Consider the following 20204-nt stretch of genomic DNA (forward strand, 5'->3'; position numbering starts at 1 on the left):
GGGAGCGGGGCCGGGGCGGGCTCCGGCTGCGCTTTCGCTGGGGTTGTCCCTGTCACTCGCCTGATTCTAATGGAAGAAGGTAGCTGCTTGTTTAGGAGCGGCAGGGGAAAGAGAGCGGAGGAGAAAGCGTCGGGGTGGGGAGGATAAAGGGGGAAGGGGCGGACGGGGTGATGCAGGCATTATTTTAATAAGAGCCGGGGCTAATGGGGGGGGGAGTTCTCTTACGGTATATTTGGGTAATATTTGGATACCTTGTCATTGCAATGAAATGGTGATAGGTGGCTTCTAGTTCCCCGTTCAGACATGTAGAAGCAGCAGCCCAAAGAAAGGTCTGGGAATCCGATCAGGTTTGCATCATAACATAAGCGCCTGGAAAACGATAGAGATCAGCTCAGATTTGTGCGTGCGGGCGTGTAGTTGCCAGGCCGTCACAAAACATTTATCAAAATATGCTAGGTACCAATACAAAGGGAACATATTTACATAAAGTTAACACAAACCCACATCATATAGAATCAACTTGGATCTCTAGCTAAAATAAGTAAAATTACACAACCCTGTATAAATGATGGAGGAAGGCCAAATCAGAGCATAATCAGACAAACCCTACTAATGGATCAGACCAACTTAAAGCAGGAGGGTTGAACCTCTTTCCAGCCAAATTCTATTTCGGAGAAGCTTTTGGGGGCCGCTTTCTAGTGGTGGGTGGGGTCAAAGTAAAAAAGGTGGAGCCAAAATGCCAAAAATACCAGCATATCATAGCTTGACGCTCTTACTGCCAGGAGCTAAGCAAGCCCTTGGAAAGGCATTTCAGCCTTTTAGCATGGGGGTTGTTGTTGTTCAGTCGTTCAGTCGTGTCCGACTCTTCGTGACCCCATGGACCATAGCACGCCAGGCCTTCCTGTCCTGCGCTCTCTCCCGGAGCGTGCTCAAGTTCATATTCATTGCATCCGTGATACTATCTAGCCATCTCATCCTCTGCCGTCCCCTTCTCCTTTTGCCTTCAGTCTTTCCCATCATCAGGGTCTTTTCCAGGGAGTTTTCTCTTCGCATTAGGTGACCAAAATATTGGAGCTTCAGCTTCATTATCTGTCCTTCCAATGAGCACTCAGGGTTGATTTCCTTTAGGATGGACTGATTTGACCTCCTTGCAGTCCAGGGGACTCGTAAGAGTCTTCTCCAGCACCACAGTTCGAAAGCATCAATTCTTCGGCGCTCAGCCTTCCTTACAGTCCAGCTCTCACAGCCATACATTACTACTGGGAAAACCATAGCTTTGATTAGACGGACCTTTGTCGGCAAGGTGATGTCTCTGCTTCTTACTATGCTATCTAGGTTGGCCATAGCTTTCCTCCCAAGGAGCAAGCGTCTTTTAATTTCATGGCTACAGTCACCTTCTGCGGTGATCTTGGAGCCCAAGAAAGTAAAATCTGTCACTGCTTCCATTTCTTCCCCTTCTATATGCCAGGAAGTGATGGGGCCAGATGCCATGATCTTAGTTTTTTTAATGTTGAGTTTCAAACCAGCTTTTGCACTCTCCTCTTTCACCCTCAACAAGAGGCTCTTGAGATCCTCTTCGCTTTCTGCCATTAGGGTGGTATCGTCTGCATATCGGAGGTTGTTGATAATTCTCCCAGAAATCTTAATTCCAACCTCTGATTCATCCAACCCGGCATTTCTCATGATGTACTCTGCATATAAGTTAAATAAGCAGGGTGACAATATGCAGCCTTGTCGTACTCCTTTCCCAATTTTGAACCACTCGGTTGTTCCATGTCTGGTTCTGACTGTTGCTTCTTGACCCTCGTACAGGTTTCTCAGGAGACAGGTAAGGTGGTCTGGTACTCCCATCACTTTAAGAATTTGCCACAGTTTGTTGTGATCCACACAATCAAAGGCTTTAGCGTAGTCAATGAAGCAGAAATAGACGTTTTTCTGGAATTCTCTTGCTTTCTCCATGATGCAGCGAATGTTGGCGATTTGATCTCTAGTTCCTCTGCCTCTTCTAAACCCAGCTTGTACTTCCGGTAGTTCTCGGTTCACATACTGCTGAAGCCTAGCTTGTAGGATTTTGAGCATCACCTTGCTGGCATGTGAAATGAGCGCAATTGTGTGGTAGTTTGAACACTCTTTGGCATTGCCCTTCTTTGGAATTGGAATGTAAACTGACCTTTTCCAGTCTTGTGGCCACTGTTGAGTGTTCCAGATTTGTTGGCATATTGGGTGCAGCACTTTAACAGCATCATCTTTTAGGATTTTAAATAGCTCGGCTGGAATACTGTCATCTCCGCTAGCTTTGTTGTTACTAATGCTTCCTAAGGCCCACTTGACTTCACTCTCTAGGATGTCCGGCTCAAGTTCAGTGACCGCACTATCATGGCTATCAGGGACATTCAGATCTTTCCTGTATAGTTCTTCTGTGTATTCTTGCCACCTCTTCTTAATCTCATCTGCTTCTGTTAGGTCCCTGCCTTCTTTGTCCTTTATCATGCTCGTCTTTGCACAAACGTTCCCTCGAGATCTCCGATTTTCTTGAAGATATCTCTAGTCTTTCCCATTCTGTTGTTTTCCTCGATTTCTTTGCATTGTTCATTTAAGAAGGCCTTCTTGTCTCTCCTTGCTATTCTCTGGAACTCTGCATTCAGTTGGCTATATCTTCCTCTTTCTCCCTTGCTTTTCGCTTCCCTTCTTTCGTGAGCTACTTGTAAAGCCTCATCAGACAGCCACTTGGCTTTCTTGCATTTCTTTTTCTTTGGGATGGATTTCGTTGCTGCCTCCTGAACAATGTTACGGACCTCCGTCCATAATTCCTCAGGCACTCTGTCTATCAGGTCTAATCCCTGAAATCTATTCCTCACCTCCACTGTATATTCATCAGGGATATGATTTAGGTCATACCTGAACGGTTTAGTGGTTTTCCCGACGTTCTTCAATTTCAGCCGAAATTTTGCAAGAAGCAGCTCATGATCTGAGCCACAGTCAGCTCCAGGTCTTGTTTTTACTGACTGTATGGAGCTTCTCCATCTTTGGCTGCAAAGGTCATAATCAATCTGATTTCGATATTGACCATCTGGTGACGTCCATGTGTACAGTCGCCTCTTGTGCTGTTGGAAAAGAGTGTTTGCTATGATCAGCATGTTCTCTTGGCAAAACTCTATTAGCTTTTGTCCTGCTTCATTTTGTACACCAAGGCCATGCCTGCCTGTTATCCCAGTGATTTCTTGACTTCCTACTTTAGCATTCCAATCCCCTATGATGAAGAGGACATCTTTTGTTGGTGTTAGTTCTAGAAGGTGTTGTAGGACTTCATAGAACCGATCAACCTCAGCTTCTTCGGCCTCAGTGGTTGGGGCATAGACTTGAATTACTGTGATGTTGAATGGTTTGCCTTGGATTCGTACTGAGATCATTCTATCATTTTTAAGATTGTACCCCAGTACTGCTTTTCCCACCCTTTTGTTGACTATGAGTGCTACTCCATTTCTTCTAAGGGATTCTTGCCCACAATAGTAGATATGATGGTCACCTGAATTCAATTTGCCCATGCCTGTCCATTTTAGTTCGCTGATTCCCAAGATGTCGATGTTCAATCTTGCCATCTCATGTTTGACCACCTCCAGCTTACCTTGATTCATTGATCTGACATTCCAGGTTCCTAAACAATATTGTTCTTTACAGCATCGGATTTTCTTTTCACCACCAGACACATCCACAGCTGAGTGTCCTTTCGGGTTTGGCCCAGCCGCTTCACTCTTTCTGGCGCTACTTGGAAATACCCTCTGCTCTTCCCCAGTAGCATATTGGACACCTTCCGACCTGAGGGGCTCATCTTCCGGCGTCATCTCTTTTAGCCTTGTGATACGTTCCATGGGGTTTTCTTGGCAAGAATACTGGAGTGGGTTGCCATTTCCTTCTCCAGTGGACCACATTTTGTCAGAACTCTCTGCCATGACTTGTCCGTCTTGGGTGGCCCTGCACGGCATAGCTTATGGCTTCACTGCGTTACGCAAGCCCCTTCGCCACAACAAGGCAGTGATCCATGAAGGGGAGCATGGGGGAGAGGGATGCAAAAAAGTTGGGAATTGCGGGGGGAGCTAGTGGATGGAAGAGAGAACAGCCATCTGCGGAACACTGAGGGCCAGAACGCCATGCCTGAAGTTCTGCAGCCCTGATCTAAGATGTTTTCTGTGATAGTTGCCTATCAGATGCCTTTGGGAAGATCACAAGGAGGGCATGAAGTCAACAACCTTTCTTCACAGTGTCTGCCTAGCCAGTGGTATATAGATTTTTACTGCCTCTGAATATGGAGGTTTCATTTTGCTATGGTGGCCCTCAGTGAATTTGTCTACTTCTCTTTTAAAGTCCTCTAAGCCAGTGGCCAGCTATCACCACACCCCGTGGCAGCGAGTTCCATTTTGCCCTGCTTGTGAGCATTCAGAGGCCCCTGGTTGGCTGCTGCTATCTAGAATAGAATGTTGGACCACCCAGTTCAGCCTTCTCCAACCTGGTGCCCTCCAGATGTGTTGGGCTACAACTCCCAGCATTAGGGCTAGCATAAAGTGTAAGCATGTTCAGGCACCTGTCAAGGACCCATACCCCAGCAGGGGCCCACTGATGAGAGCCCCCTGGAGTTGCTCCTCTTTTGCACCATTGCAACCTGCTTGTTCACCTGCCTCTTGCTCTGGCCTAGACAATGGAGGTGGTTGGGAGGAGGAGCAAGAGATGTCGCTGCCGACTTGCTCACTAGCTCTCTGCCTGTCAAGCCAGCAAGTGGTAGGAATGAGGAGCAAGAGGATGAGGAGCAAGAGAAGCTGGTGACAATGGTGGTGAGAAGGTAGACTCACTGAGAGAGGGGACCCATTGAGGGTGTCTAGCCCAAAGGCCCTCCAAAACCTGGAGCTGGGAGTTGTAGTCTAACACATCTGGAGGGCACCAGGTTGGGGAAGGCTTAGATAGATAGATTCAGCAAGGTAATTCTTAAGCACTGAACTACGTATTACACTTTCCAGATAATTTGGACACTTTGAAGTGGCTCTTCTAGCACAGGATTGGGGAACCCTTTGTTATTATTATTGTTGAGGGCCACATTCCCTCAGGGGTAACCTGTTGGGGCTCCGTACTGCTGGTGGGTGCGGCCAGAGTCCAAAGTGGGCAGAGCCACCCCATATCTCCCTTTCAGCCATCATCTTCTCGCCCTCTTTGTTCTCTGCCTAGTGAACTGCTGGGTAAGGGACAGGTTGCTCTTGCCAGAGGTCTGAACTGAACTGATCCCTTGCAGAGGGCTTTTGAAATTAGACCAAGTATTGCATGTTGTCCTTGGGCTAAAGGTTTCCCACCCCTGCCTTAGCAGCATGTCTCTCCCAAAGCTCACTTAGGTGTGGTAGCCCCAGGAATCCCATTGAATCACATATGAAATGGAACTGGGCTTTGCACCTCTACCCTTCCAACATAAGCATCATAATTCATACATCCACACCACTGGAAAAAATGCTGCACATGAGATGTTCAGGCCAAAACTTAATTTTGGCGAAAAGTAGACTCAAATATTGTGCCCTTGGGAATCCCATTGGTTTCTTCTTGGTCATTCACATGCAGCCCAGTGCTAAGCATGCTTAGTTAGAAGTTTATCTTATTGTGATCAATGGGGCTTACTCCCAGGTAAGTGTGCATAGGATTACATCCCCAATGTCAAAAGTAATTTCTGTTAAACGCAGCATGTAGCTATGGCTTTAGATATGTATCTTTTTGCTGGCCTGGTTAGATAGGCAATGATGCATCATATTCGAGGAAGGCAGATATGCTCCCCAATCCTATGCCTGTTTACGCAGAAGTAAGTCCTACTGTGTTCAGTGGGCCTTAATCAAAGAGAAGTGTGTTTAGGACTGCAGCCTTTGTTAAGCATTCTTACCTGGAATAGCAATTGCAGTATTTGGAAGTAAGATGTTCTCTCACTTCAACTAATGTATGTGTCAATACTCTGTATCCAAGTATACATGCACAGGAATTCTCACATTCATCCAAGGTCTTTGTGAAGTCAAAGCTGGCTGAAGGGTTGTGCTGACATTTGAAGGGGATGGCTCCAATGCCATAAATGATGCATGTGAAAATAATGGCATCGGTGATCGTATCTGTCTAGCAGCCTATACAGCAAAGCTTCAGGAATATCAAGTTTGATAGGTCTTTCACCATAAAGATGCACTTATGCAGATTTACTTACCACTAGTCCACTTGACCCCAGTGGGACTTCTCTGCTCCATCTGGGCTGTGTGAGTGTCTCCAAGCATGATTCGCAAACCTCAATGTGCATAAAACAGCCACTCGTAAGGTAACTAGTAGTCATATTTTTGCCCTATTTTATGCTAAGCTAAACATATTTACCTGTGGCATAACTTTTTGTGGACTAAAGCCCATCTTCTAAAGGTGCTTGGACTGTATCCTCATCTGCTGAAGTGGCCTCTAATCCAGGGGTAGGTAGACTTCAGCTTTGGGGGATTTAAGGTTGTTGTTTTGCTAGACTCCAGAGGTTCACCAGCAAGAAACAAAGTGGAAAATAGTGGCTAAGGGGGTGAAGCCAGCTGCAAAATGGAAACTGAGGGGGCAGAGCCAATTACCTACTGCACCCAGGAGCCTGCATATATACAATTATCTATCTATCTATCTATCTATCTATCTATCTATCTATCATGCAGTTTTAATTTCAATTTTTAAACTATTGGGAATTAGAAAATGTTGGAGATCTACTGCAAATCACTCAAGAGATCTACCTTCTGCCTGCCCCTGCTGTAAACCCTGCTGTATGCCACACACTGCCACAACACAATCCTTTGTTTAATCAGAAATGAGTCCCACTGCATTCAATAGGACTTATGCGCAAGTGTAAGTTTACAGTCAGAGTAACAGTGCAATCCTATAAGCAATAAAACAACTGGGATAAGTAAACTGGTGAAGATGAATAATATCTAAAACGTCTGATAACATTACTTAATCTATACAGGCTACAAACATACAGTCATTTAAACAACAGCAGAGAGCAAATTCACATTTTCGCTATATCTTTTCATATACCTTTTTACACACCAGACCACTGAAGACCTATGGTTGAAATGTATTTGGTTATTTCTGGTATTGAATGATATGGTTGTACAACTTTATTTTGCTCTCCTCTATTGCTTAAGGACTATATATTTGTAGCCTATATAGATAAAGCAACATTTTCAGACTTGGGGGCTATTATTCATCTTCACCAATTTACTTATCCCAATTGTTTTATTGCTTCTTGGTTTGTGATTGGGATACATTTCCTGTTTGGTCTGGTCCATAGTGCAATCCTAAACATATCTACTCAAAAGTGCCATTAAATGCAATGGCACTTACTCCCAGGTATGTATAGGATTGCACCCTAAATCTGTTATCAGCGCAATTCTATGCATCTCTGTTTACAAGAAAGAGTTCAATAGGACTTGTTCTGAGTGTAAGATTGACTTACACCATGTACCTCTAAAATGCCACAAGACAAGACTTCTTGATTTTGCTGGGATTTATGACCATCATGCAGTGGTGCGGCTTGTCAATTTTAGACCGTGGACTTAATGATCTTACGGAGGCCCCTTTAGATGGCCGTGTGTATTCCTTCAGTGTTGAAGCACACAACTAACATTTAGCCCCACTAACCACATTTCCATGCTTTACAACCGCTTCTGTATTCCGGATACGTTATTACAGGGGTGAGCAATTTGCGGCCCTCCAGATGTTATTTTACTGCAACTCCCATCAGCCCTACCAGGATAGCCAATGGTGAGGGATGATGGGAGTTACAGTCCAGCAACATCTGGAGGGCCACAAGCTGCCCACCCGTGTTAGAACACAACCGTTTGCCAGCTCCGATTAACTATCATCATCATGCGCCTGTGCAGTTTTGCATTTTAAATTTACTGCACCACTACCACCACGTGTAGGAGTGCTGCCTGAGTAAGATCCGTGGTGCGTGACAGCCCTAGAGGTAAGAGGGTTGTATCTCCTGTTGATCCTACGTAGAGTGGACCCACTGAAAAATGAGCGAGACTGAAGTTAGACCAACACCGGATACAACACGTCGGCTTGCTTCCGACTAGCGGTGTGCGTGTGTGAGAGAAACATAAAGCCACCTCTCCGGGCTTTCCATGCGGAGTAGTATTTGTAACGTGTGAAGGGACACCCCGGGGCGGGCGAGGGGAAGCGTCGGTTCTGGCAGCCCCGACGAAAGACCGGCGGGAAGGCGGCGCCTAGGTCTGCCTTCCCGAGGAGCCTCCGCCCCTTCTCGGGGTCCTCGCGAGCGGCTCTTTGCACTTGTCGCGAGCGCTGCCTTCGGTTTTGCTCCTGCGTCGCGGGCTGGAAGACATGGAGGAGGCCGGCGCTTGAGAGGAAGAGCCGCAGCGACCGGCCGGCCCCCCGACCGTTGCCCGCCATGGCGGAGGATTCCGAGCTAGAAAGGTGAGGCTGGCGGGCGGGGAGCCGCGCGCACGGGAGGCGGAAGGTTACTCGGCGAATACCCGAGAGGGGTGAGGCGCCTAAAGAGGCCCCAACGGCTCTCCCTGCGCAGCCCTCCTGCCGTGTGTCGCCCGCCCTCGGCCCGCCGGGCGGGCGGCAAGAAGCGTTTCCGCTGCCCCTAAGCTCGAATTACGTTAAGGGGTGGAGGACTCGCGGCACGATGCTGTGGTGAACCTTAAGGCGCCATTTTATTACACGTAAAATTGTGTCCCCGCCCGCACAGTCTGGCAGTGCAATCCTAACGCATGTCTACTCGGAAGTAAGCCCCGTCGAGTTTAATGAGGCTTCCTCTCAGGGCCTTGTGTATATAGGGTTGCAGTCTGAAGCAAGTTCGTAGGCCTTATGACGCAATTGATGTCTGGTGGAGCAAACTTGGGCAGGCCCTTGAGGGAGGTTTGCGTTGACTGCAGGATGATTACGCTCTTGCGTTTTACACTCTCTCCTATCGGTAAATAACACAAGGCTCAGAGTGGAAGTAAAAGGCATAACATCAGATGAGCCATGCTGGATCAGACCAAGGTCTGTTCACACTGAGGCCAACCAGCCGCCTGTGGGAAATCTACAAGAAGGCCACAAATGAAACAGTACCCTCCTGCCCATGTTCCCCAGTAACTGGTGTACGTAGCCATACTGCCTCTGGTACTGGAGGTAGCCATCAGGACTAATAGCCATGTGCAGCCTTATCCTTATTCTCCATAAATTTGCCTACCCATTTTAAAGCCATCCAAATTGGTGGCCATCACTATGTCTTTTGGTAGCTGATTTCATAATTTAACTATGAAGAAGCGTAAATAAGTTATTTTATCTGTCCTAAATCTCCCACCAGTCAGCTTCCCGGAATGACCCCAGGTTCTAGTATAATGGGAGGAGAAAAAAGTCTCCCCATCTACGTTCTCCACACCATGCATAATTTTGTACACCTGTATCATGTCTCCTCTTTCTCCCCATTTTTCTAAGCTGGACAGTTCCAGACATTGTAACCTTTCTTCATAGGGGAGTTGCTCCAGCCCCTTGAAGTCAGGGGGTCTCTTGTTGTTATTGTTCCTTAAGAGAGCAATCCTATGGCTGCTAGTCAGCGGCTAGATGGCCATAGGATATGTGGTTTTCCAGGAACTGACCTCGGAGTGACCACTGTGAGGTCAGTTCCCGGAGAACAGACTTTCCCCCCCTTCGAGGCAGTGCGGAACAGCCCCACACTCCGTGCTTGGAAGAGGAGCGCGGAGCGGCCAAAACGGGGTGTTCTGGGGGGGCATTCTGGGGTGGGGAAGGCAGAAATGCTGGTAGGACACATCCTATGTGTCGTCCACCAGCCTCTTCCCCTGCTCCGAAATCGGCTTAGCCGCAAATGCAGGGCAGGAGAAGCGGTGTGCTTCTCCCCTCTGTGCTTCTCCTGCCCTGCATTGGATAGACAGTCGCCTCTGAGTTCGGAGGCGGCCTCCTATCCCCATAGGATTGTGCTCTAAGTGTATTTTCTATTAGTAATGCCCAAAGGGCTAAAGAGGCCAAGGCCTCCCATGTTTTACTTTTGTTCCCTGAAGAAGTGCCACAACCATTCAAACTTTTTGGTGGGGAGGAATCTTCAGTTGAACTCAGTAGGATCTATACATGTCTACTCAGAAGTAAATCATAGTGAATTCAATGGGACTTACTCTCAGTAAGCAGATATACGATTGCAAGCATTAGTGTGGCAGTGTTTAGGTCTTTTCAGCGGAATCCTATGCATATTTACCCCGAAGTGCGTCCATTGAGCTCAATGGATCTTGCTCACACATCTGTTCTTAAGACTGGAACCTTTGTTACCTTGCAACCTCACCTGGAATACTGTGTACAATTCTGGTTTCTGCACTTCAGAAAAGATATTGTAGAGCTGGAAAAGTTGCAGAGGACAACTAAAATTAAACACACACACATATGGCAGTTATGTTGGCCATAAGAAAAATCCCAAAATTAATTTTTTAAAAAACATTATTTCATTTTATTTAAAAATATTTTTAGGCCGCCTTTGAGGGTGGAACCCTGTCAAAGTGGCATACAAGATAAAAGCAATACAAGAGTATACTAAAACAAAAAGGTAATAAATATACGGTAAAGTACTATAAAGGCACAATACAAACAGATAACAGCAATAAAATGTGCAGCCCACAGATTATAAAAAGGCTAACGAAAACAAGTGGATCTAAAGAGTTTCCTGAAGACCTGCAGAGAAGGGGCGTGATGAGCCCCTGATGGAAGCTGATCCCAGAGGTGCGGGACCACCACTCTCCCTCGTACTCACCGGCCTAACTGCCTTTGGTGGCTGGCATGTGAATATGACTTCTGCTGATTACCTCAGAGTACGGGCAAGCTGACACGGGAGAAGGCAGTCTTTCAATTAACTTGTTCCCAAACCACTGAAGGCTTTAAAGGTTAAACCCAGCACTTTAAATTTGGTTTAATTTTGGCATTGAGCAGGGGGTTGGACTCGATGGTCTTGTAGGCCCCTTCCAACCCTACTATTCTATGATTCTATGGTTCAGAAATGGCACTGGCAACCAGTGCAGATGGCGCAGTATCTGTGTCACATGAGCAGACCGTCCAGGCCCCACCAATACCTGGGCAGCTGCATTCTCCACTAGCTGAAGTTTCTGAACTATCTGGCAGCCCCATGTAGAGCACATTGCAGTAGTCAAGCCTAGATGTCACTAGAGCATGAATACCCAAGGCAAGATCTTCCCTCTCCAAATAGGATTGAAGTTGATGTACCAGCCTAAGCTGGTAAAAAGTACTCTCTACCACCTCAGCTTCTCGAGTTAGTACTAAGTCCAGGAGCACACCCAAACTATGCACTGGATCCTTCAGGGAGAGTGCAACTCTATCTAAGATCAGATGTATTCCTCTATCCAGATTGGTTAGTTTCCCTACCCCAGTACTCCCATCTTTTCTGGATTAAGAATCAGCTTGTTTCCCATCATCCATCTCAAAACTGCCTCCAGACATCGGTTCAACTACTCAGCAAGTATAGTGTAATAACCTTTATTAGATCAACTCAAAAATCACAAAAAATGTCCTTAGATCTCTTTATCAGACAAGATATTACAAGAACCAGGTTAAAGGTGTTTGTGTGTGCGGGGGGAGGCTGACTAGTCAGGATGTCTGCATAAAGTCTTTAGATATAGAAGAGGAGGGTTGCAGATATTCAAACTGGGCTCTGCCAGGTGATGTGATGGTTTCAGGTTTCAGTGCCTCTAGGGCCACTGGGAAGGAAAGTTCCCCTACTTTTGAAATTGTAGTTCCCCTACTTTTGAAAATATAAAATCCAGCTGTTAACTCAAAATTGTTTCCATTCTGGGTGAACTAGGCAGGTTCCTGGGTTGATGGAAAACAGAAATAGAGATCAACTGGGCAGTCTTTATATTACCAATTCATTTCCAGACAGCTGTTCGGTGGACTATTGGAAGCCCAGTTCTGCTGGGATTTCTGGGATGGTGGTGACAGGGACCAGGGGGATCACAAATATGCTGGGTCTTGTGTGGCCCAGCCTTGCTGTAGAGGAACGAAGATGGTGCAAGAAACTTAAGAGCAAGTATTTAGAACCAGTAGATGGATCCTGCATAGAATCAGAACTGCACTAGATGGGTTTTAGGTTTGGCATTCACTTCAGGACATCTTGCAGCAACCAAAAGGTGCCATTTGTTTCAGGACTAGTAGGCAGGCAGGCAAGCCAGTGGTTAAGTAGAGGTTCTCATAGGGAAAAGGGCAGTGAGCAGCTCAACCCGCACTGAGTGAGGATTTATTTATTTATTATATTTTTGTTCCGCCTGATAACAAATGTTCTCTGAGAAATGCCAGAGGATTTGCTCAGGCTTAGGAAACAGGCCAGAAGTGCTGCCTGATTATCAGTTTGAATTACTCACCTCAGAGACTCAAAATACTAACTTTTGATTTAGAATTCTCCTGTGGGGAAGTGAGAGAGCAATTCCAAGCTTAGCCTCTTCCTGCACTTCTTCCAGCAGCAGAACTATAAGCTATTCCACCTCAGGAAAGTGCCTGGGAACTTCACAGCACCACCACTGCCCTTCTCACCTTACCATATGGGAACGCTTGGTCAAAAAACTTGCAAGTATGACCAAATTATTTCAGTCGCTTTAAATCTGAAGAGGTCGATGCTTGAGCAAGTATGACTTGATAAGTAGAACAGCTGATAACAAATAGGCAACTCAGAATGTATGTAAATAAGTGCAGGATGGACAAAACCTGCCTAGTTATATGGGGGGGGGGGCTAAATTAGCAATGAGCTCATAAGCATTCTAACTCTCCAGGAAGAATGTCAAAGATTAGAATCTTGGCAGAGAAGTCAGTTTGGCTTTGAAAAGCCTCACACAGAGCCTAAGAACAGGAGGAGATTATTGAACATGCAGGGAGGCACAGAAACTAATTGGTAAGAAGTCCTGCAGCAGGGCATCTAAACATAAGAGCCTTGCTGGATTAGACCAAGGGTCCATCTGGTCCAGCATTCTGTTTAAATGGTGGTCAACCAGCTGCCCACGGGAAGCCCACAAGCAGGACATGAGTGCAACAGCACCCTCCCACCCATGTCTCTCAGCAATAGGTGTGCACAGGTATACCGCCTCTGATACTGGAGGTAGCATATAGTCATCAGGACTAGTAGCCATTGATAGATAGCCTTCTCCAGAAATTTGGCTAACCAAGAGGGGAAAGTAATCAATAGGCTGAGAAATTAAAGTCTTCAAGGAAGAAGAGAGTGGATTATATAATTCAGCAAGGAGAAAAGGCTGATTTAAATTAGGTTTCTCATTGATACTTCATGCATTTCCTAAACAAAGATGCACATTTGACCACTCCTGTAAACTCCTGTAAATTTACATCTAAATAGGGTATTATTTGCACTGTTGTTTCATTCTTACAAGGACTTGCATATATTTGTCGCACTGTATACGTTTTGCGGACTTTCCCTTATTTACCCATACAAGGTATGTCTTTAAAATATTCCCATATAGGGGCTTATGACCAGCAGCCATGACTGGTCATAAGGTTAAATATTTCATGAGGTTAAATATGGGAATATAAGAACCTGTACAGTAGACAATTTTGTCTTCTTTATACAGTGTTGCTCCTTTTTGCTTCACTCTGCTTTGCATAGCCCTACCCTTCACAAAAACAAAATAGAAAAAAAATTAACTGTCTATGACTGATGGAAGTAAGGTCTGATATGGGCAAACCAGAGCAATTTATTTTCATGAGGTGAAAATGAAATGCCTGTGTTTGGTTAGTGGAGTGTAAATATTCATATTTGAGAAATGATCAAATTGTTTTTCTCTTTTACATCAAAAAACCTCCTTTAACTCAAACGTATTGGTAGATGACACTGATTCATTTTAGAAATGAACTATAGAGTAATATGCTTATATTCAGATGGTTGGATCCAGATTTAGGTTGTGCATCTGGGCTGGTGGACCCCCCCCCCCCCCCACACACACACAGCAGCTCTTCCAGTCCCATAGAAATGCTACACAATGGGTTGGGGAACTGTGCTAGATGGGATAAGCGGGGTATACTGGGGGGAGGGGATTGATTCTCAACAATTGGACAGAGGCACCTTCCATGAGCGGCACTCTTCTGTCCACAGAAGGCAAATCCTGGATGCATCCTAGATGATGCATTATTAACCAAGGTATTCTTTAAGAGAAATTTTGTATTTAATTTTTTAATTCATTTTTTAAACTAAATTTTTATCCACCCTGAAGGAGAGGTGGATGAGAAAGACATTTGAGGAAAAGATGGCTCAAGAAGACAGTGAGTTAAGGAAAATACAAGGTTTTGTTCAATCCCTTAAAGAAAGACCTCAGACAGGACCTAGTAACAGGAGAGATTGGTTATTGGTATGAAAGGGGTGGGTGGGAAAGGAGTGCAAAGCAGTCAGGAAGTGTCATGAGTAAGAAGTTGAGTGGAAGAAATTCCAGGAGACGGGGGCTGAAAGATGTACAAAATAATAGGCAATGGGTTGAAAGCAGGAATAGGTAATGGTGGAGGAAGTATGGAATTGAAGAGAAGACAGGAGCTATGAGCTATCAGCAGAAAGGGAGTCTGTCCCCACTGTGATCTATTTCAAGGCTGGGGCAGGCAGGGGCGTCTGTTGGCTAGGGAGGCCAAAGAGGTTGAGAGGATGAGGGGCTGTATTTCACATGGAGTTCAACAAATTAGCTAGCTCATTTAGCTGCAGTTCTCTGGTCCTGTGGTATTTTATATCATGGAGAGTTTAGCTCATATGCTGAATTTGCAGGCTCTTAAGGGAGATAAAAGGGCATGACGGGTGCACATGCAGATGGAATTTGTAATATATTTCTTCATGAAATGTCATTGAACCACTGAAGCTTGAAGTGAGGAAATTTTCTCTCTACAGTGGTAATTTCAGTGCATTAACATCTGTATGAATTCCTAGATAATTACGCTGTAGACAGCACATACCTGATCTGTGGTAAAAACCCTTATCCAGACAAGGTGCCAGGATTGCCTAAATTCTTCACAGATCACCAAGTTATCCTTATTAGGACACAATCCTATGCATGTTTAGACAGAAAGAAACCCTACAACCACCAGCATTCCTCAGCCAGCCAGTTAATTAATATTTTAATTAACTGGAATTAAAACATATCTTTTCAGCTGTCTAGCTGTGGGACCTCAGAGCACGGGAAGCAGCAGCCAGACGACATGTAGGATGTGTCATACCAGCATTTCTGACTTCCCCACCCTGGCACGCCCCCAGGAACACCCTGTTTTTGCCATTCCGCACCCTTCTTCTGAGCGCAGGGCCATTCCACGCTGCCTACGAGATGGTGTGGGAGGGGGTGGGGGGTGGTTCCCCAAAACTGACCTGTCCTATGGCCGTCTAGCCGCTGACTTGTGGCCATAGGATTGCGCCCTAAGGGTTTATAATTCTGAGATGTGTAAGTGGGTATAACGTTTACTGAAAATCTAATTGGAGGCACGTTGCTTTGTCATTGGTGCCAGGACTCTTTCTACCCCAGGTTGGGTTTTTCCCTCTTTTGTCATAAATCCTCTTTTGATAAAGTGACTTTAAAAAAAGTGAGTAAACCATAGCTTCTGTGCCTATCAAGTGATTCATGAGATTTAGGTTGTTAGAGATAAAAATGATTAATTGAGGTTGCATAGATATTCTTACTTTTAATGCTTACAGTGTTGCTTTGATTCTGGGACAGTCATTTTGATGAGTTTGGGATGAGTCAGTAGTTTTCCCTAGGTTGTTTTTTCATGAACAACTGATAGAAATTTTGTATTCCAAAAACGTTGGAAAATTGGTCAAATTTAATGTTTTTCTCTACTCTGATATTTAGGAAGGCAGTAGAAGAACTTCTAACAGAAGCCAAGCGTGGGAAAACCAGAGCAGAAACGATGGGGGCTATGGGCTGGTAAGTTCTTTAAGGTGCATACTATGCATGTTTAGTATGGCTGAATGGGTAATGCTGGGAGTTGTCAGACTTTTTTCTGTCTAAATATGCATAGGATTGCATCCTAAGCTAACCAAAAGTGATGTTTTTCTAAAATATAAATAGCTTAAAGAAACAGACGCTAAGGCTGTAATGCTGAACACATGTATTAGTGGGTAAACTCCACTGGACACTGTGGGAATGACTTCGGAGTGAGCATGAATAAGATTGCACTGTACATCTTCCAAAAATGAATTAAATCAGGGGTGCAGAACCTCTTTCAGCCCGACGGCCGAATTCTGTTTCAGAGAAGCTTTTGGGGGCCACATTCCAGTGGTGGGTGGGGAATGGAGGTGTTTCAACCTTTAAAAATGGAGGAAAAAATGCACAGAAGTCAGGAAACCAACAAACAATCAGTGGTTGGGGGAAAGGGGGTGGGTCGGGGGAAGGGGGTGTGGCCTTCTGGGGAACCCCAGAGGGCCAGATTGAGACTCCCAAGAGGGTTAGATTTGCCCCCAGGACTGAGTTTCTGCACCCCTGAATTAAATGATAAACTTTTGTCGTTTTGGCTAAGATGTTAAGCACACATGTACAGGGATTCCATTGAAAACAATGAGAATTAATTTTACGTAATTGCTCTGATAGAGCAATACGTAACTTTTCTGAAAGTGATGATGCTTATATTCTATTATGTTCAGTATTTACCTACACATAACATTGGCATTAAACACTCTGGCATATTCCTGGCAAAATATTCCTACAGGATCTTTCTGTATTTCTGAAACTAATATAGCAACTTGGGATGCATAAGAGTTCCAGTGCTTGCCCCAAAAGCTGCCTGACTCCACCACTTCTGCTTTAACATTCTCCTACCCCAAGCACTTATCTTTTGAGACAAGGGAAGGCAGCAACTGCACTTTGAAGGTGCCAACAAAGCTTGTTTCCCCACCATGGATTATGGGACTGGTAGCCCCATCCCTGGTTCAGAAACACACTCTGCTTGGGCCTCTGGAGTGCCTGAATCCTTTCCCTGCCCCAAGATAAGTAACTAGGCCCTTCGGGAAGATAAAGATACTGTAAATATATAAAATAAATAAAGGTGGCTGTGTTCACAGGCTCAAAGTGAGCAGGGCACTTCTTGCCTCAAAACTATGCAAATCCTTGCAAAATTTCTAACCGCAACAGTGAGATTGAGCTTCAGAAACTGGTCTTGAACATCTGGTAACCACTTAATCCTGTGGAATGTGCAGGAGACCTTAATGTTGGCATTTCACAATACTATTGTCATTAACCCTTAAGTCTAAAACTGCTTCAAGTGCCTGTTCTAATCAAGGCCCCAAGTTCTCAGCACTCCTAAGCCATAGTTCTATGTATAATTATTTTACTACTTGAACACGCATCCATGTGAAGCTGTCACATTCTGTCAAGTCATTGGTCCATCTCGTCTAGTCAACATTGACTGGCAGTGAGTCATAGATGTCTTTCCCCACCTTGTTTTTCAGCTAGAGATGCCGAGGAATGAACCTGAGACCTTCGGCATGCAAAGAATGTTTGTTACCACTAACCTATTGTCTTTCCCTTATTTTAAAGAGCGAAGTCTCCCACCTCCCTCCCCCTCATAGTACTCAAACAGCAGGAGTATTTAAGACGCTGAACTGCAGACCAGAAGGTCGGCAGGACAGCAGTTCGAGACCCGAGTGCTGTGTGACGGAGTGAGCTCCCATCTTCAGTCCCAGCTCCTGCCAACCTAGCAGTTTGAAAGCAAGAAATTGCAAGTAGATAAATAGGTACTGCCTTGGCGGGAAAGGTAACAGCGTTCCGTGCACCTCGGTGTTCAGTCATGCCGGCCTCATGACCACGGAAGCGTCTTCGGACAGCGCTGGCTCTTCGGCTTAGAAACGGGGATGAGCACCGCATCCTAGAGTCGGACACGACTGGTTGGGGACACCTTTTACCTTTTTATCAAGGAAGGGGAGTGGTAAATGTCAGCAAGACTTCCTGCCCCACTCACCACCAGTACTCTTAACTCTTTCATATTTTGAACTGTCTTGGGGGTATGCGAAGGAGCAAGGGATACATTTAAAATAATAACTTTTGTCTGTTAACATCAGTTCAGCTGTACTGAACTTAGAGGGATTATAGACATATTTTGGACTGTGTACTAGTTCAGGAATCAAACAGTTGAATATTATCAGCTCTGAATCCCCTCTGTGATTATATGAGAGGCAGAGCTGTATTAGTCTGTTGCTACTGCGGTATAAACTTTTGCCTGCTAGAGCCCACTGTCAGATGTGTGACTATAATGATGTTTGTGTAGAAGTCACAAAAGTCACTGTCTTGTCTCATATATATCCTTTTAATATAGAAGTTTGACTATTTCATCTTTGCTTTCAAGCAAAGGCACATGTCTTAAGTGTTTCTTTCTGTACTCCAAGTCTACACTAGGTGGCATACAAGGAAAGCCCAAAGCATGCAAAGTTGAGCTATTTGGTTTAGATATTCACAGTATTTGTTTTTGTCTGTTTTAGATATTTATATTGTTACTTTCTAATGTCTATGCAGGATGAAGTGCCCTCTTGCCAGCACAAATAAAAGGTTTCTTATTAATACTATAAAGAACACATTGCAGTCCCCCAAAGAGCAAGACCAGGGACAGAAACATCAGGAAGACAATAAGGAATCTGAGCCAACTGAGAGCAGGGAAGAAACCAAACCAAAGAGACATAGATCACATCCTTACAAACCTAGCTTTCGGTCTAGGAGAAGAGTCAGCTGTTCTCCTCCTAGGCACCGGAACAGGAACCAGAACGCAAAGGACAAGTACGAAAAGCGATCACACAAATGATGAAAAATACATGCAATTCCAAGCCAAGAATGTAATTAAATACTAGACTGTGGGAAATATTTGTTTGTCTTCGAATAGAGAGTATTGTTCAGTACAGATGTCTGTGTTGGTAACAGGTTTTTAGAGGCAAGCAAACCACTTCTTGTGAACTTTCTTTGAGGAGTTCTTGTGTGTTTCTTTTCTGTCCCCCCTCCCCCCGCTCCACCCTCTTCCAATTAAACTCGTTTCCTCTCTTTGGATAGTTGTAACATTTTGGGGCTTTAGGAAACGTTATCCTTTAGATTAATATGCATAAATGTATATTCTGTACACTATTTACTTTGTTTCTAAATGTCTTCAAGGAAGCTTTTCTGAACATCTTTGCTTTAAAAATGTTTTTGTTGCGTAGGTAGAGAAAACCTGATAAGCTTTTTGGGCTACATGTAGCTGAATCTGAGCAAGTGTACTAAGCTTATAACCTGAAAAGTGCTGACGTACTTGAATATTACAGATTACTTAGTTTAACTAAATACAAATTAGTTTAATGTATATTGGTAAACATAGAAGAGACATTTGCCCTGATCAAGTGGTTCTGGCATCCTGTACACATGTGGAACTCTGCATGAGCAATACCGGCCCATACACTTCAAATTTTGGAGAATGCACCAGGTGAAGTACAAAATATTTCCCAACAATGAAATGAATGAATGATCCTTTCTTGGCCTAGAGTTTTGTGTGCAGAGCTGTTGCCTGGATCTAAAGGTGGCTTTCATTGCTTTGCATCAATCTGTTTAATTGATGATGTCATCACTAATGCAACGGACTCTTCTATGCTGAGAGGTAATGAAGAACATGGCAACAGAAGAGTCTGAAAAAGAAATTCAATCACAAATTGCTGAGTATTCAAATTGCAAAACAATACAGGAAATTGCCACTTAAATTCTTATCGTTATTTTCTTGTAGTTGTATTGGTCAAGGTCTCTGTTACTTCTCATCTGCTAATTATTGATCCTGGTCATTTCTCTATTCTTTGAAAATATCCACATGTATGTCCTTAGGCAAAGTTATTTGGATGAGTGTATGGTTTAGCTGTTTTCAACCTTGGGTGGTTTTCTTGAGTTAATATTAAACTTGAACTGTGTTACTAAAAATGTGTCAAGTATTTTTCCATTAAATGTGAATAAAATTAAATCGTTTGCAGGAAGTGACATATATTCTTCATTACCAAAAAAAAGTGAATATATCTCGCTTATTATGTGTCAAGTGTAGGTACTGTTCTGGGCTCACATTACACTGCATGTCTATCAAGTTAACCAAATTCACATCCAGTCAACAATATCATGTAAATCAGTCTTCAACTTTCTTAATAACACAGCGTGAACAGCAAATCACTAATAAACTCAGGGAAG

General features: G+C 44.5%; 1 protein-coding gene across 2 annotated transcripts; it reads left to right on the top strand.

Moving 5' to 3' along the window:
- Window positions 1-8321: 8321 nt before the first annotated feature.
- POLR1D (RNA polymerase I and III subunit D) lies at window positions 8322-19946 on the top strand. Of its 2 annotated transcripts, none has more exons than XM_084842913.1 (3): window positions 8322-8469; window positions 15879-15953; window positions 18534-19946. In XM_084842913.1, exons 1-3 carry the CDS (start codon window positions 8444-8446, stop codon window positions 18814-18816), a joined length of 384 nt encoding a protein of 127 aa, XP_084699039.1. In that variant the 5' UTR covers window positions 8322-8443; the 3' UTR covers window positions 18817-19946. The 2 variants fall into 2 exon arrangements, with proteins under 2 accessions (XP_084699039.1, XP_084699038.1); XM_084842912.1 differs by lacking the exon at window positions 8322-8469 and adding an exon at window positions 12453-12625.
- The last annotated feature ends 258 nt before the right edge of the window (window positions 19947-20204 follow it).

This window comes from Heloderma suspectum, chromosome 3 (genome assembly GCF_057233095.1).
Source record: "Heloderma suspectum isolate Gila_16-S chromosome 3, 16-S_ref, whole genome shotgun sequence".
Taxonomy (NCBI): Eukaryota; Metazoa; Chordata; class Lepidosauria; order Squamata; family Helodermatidae; genus Heloderma; species Heloderma suspectum.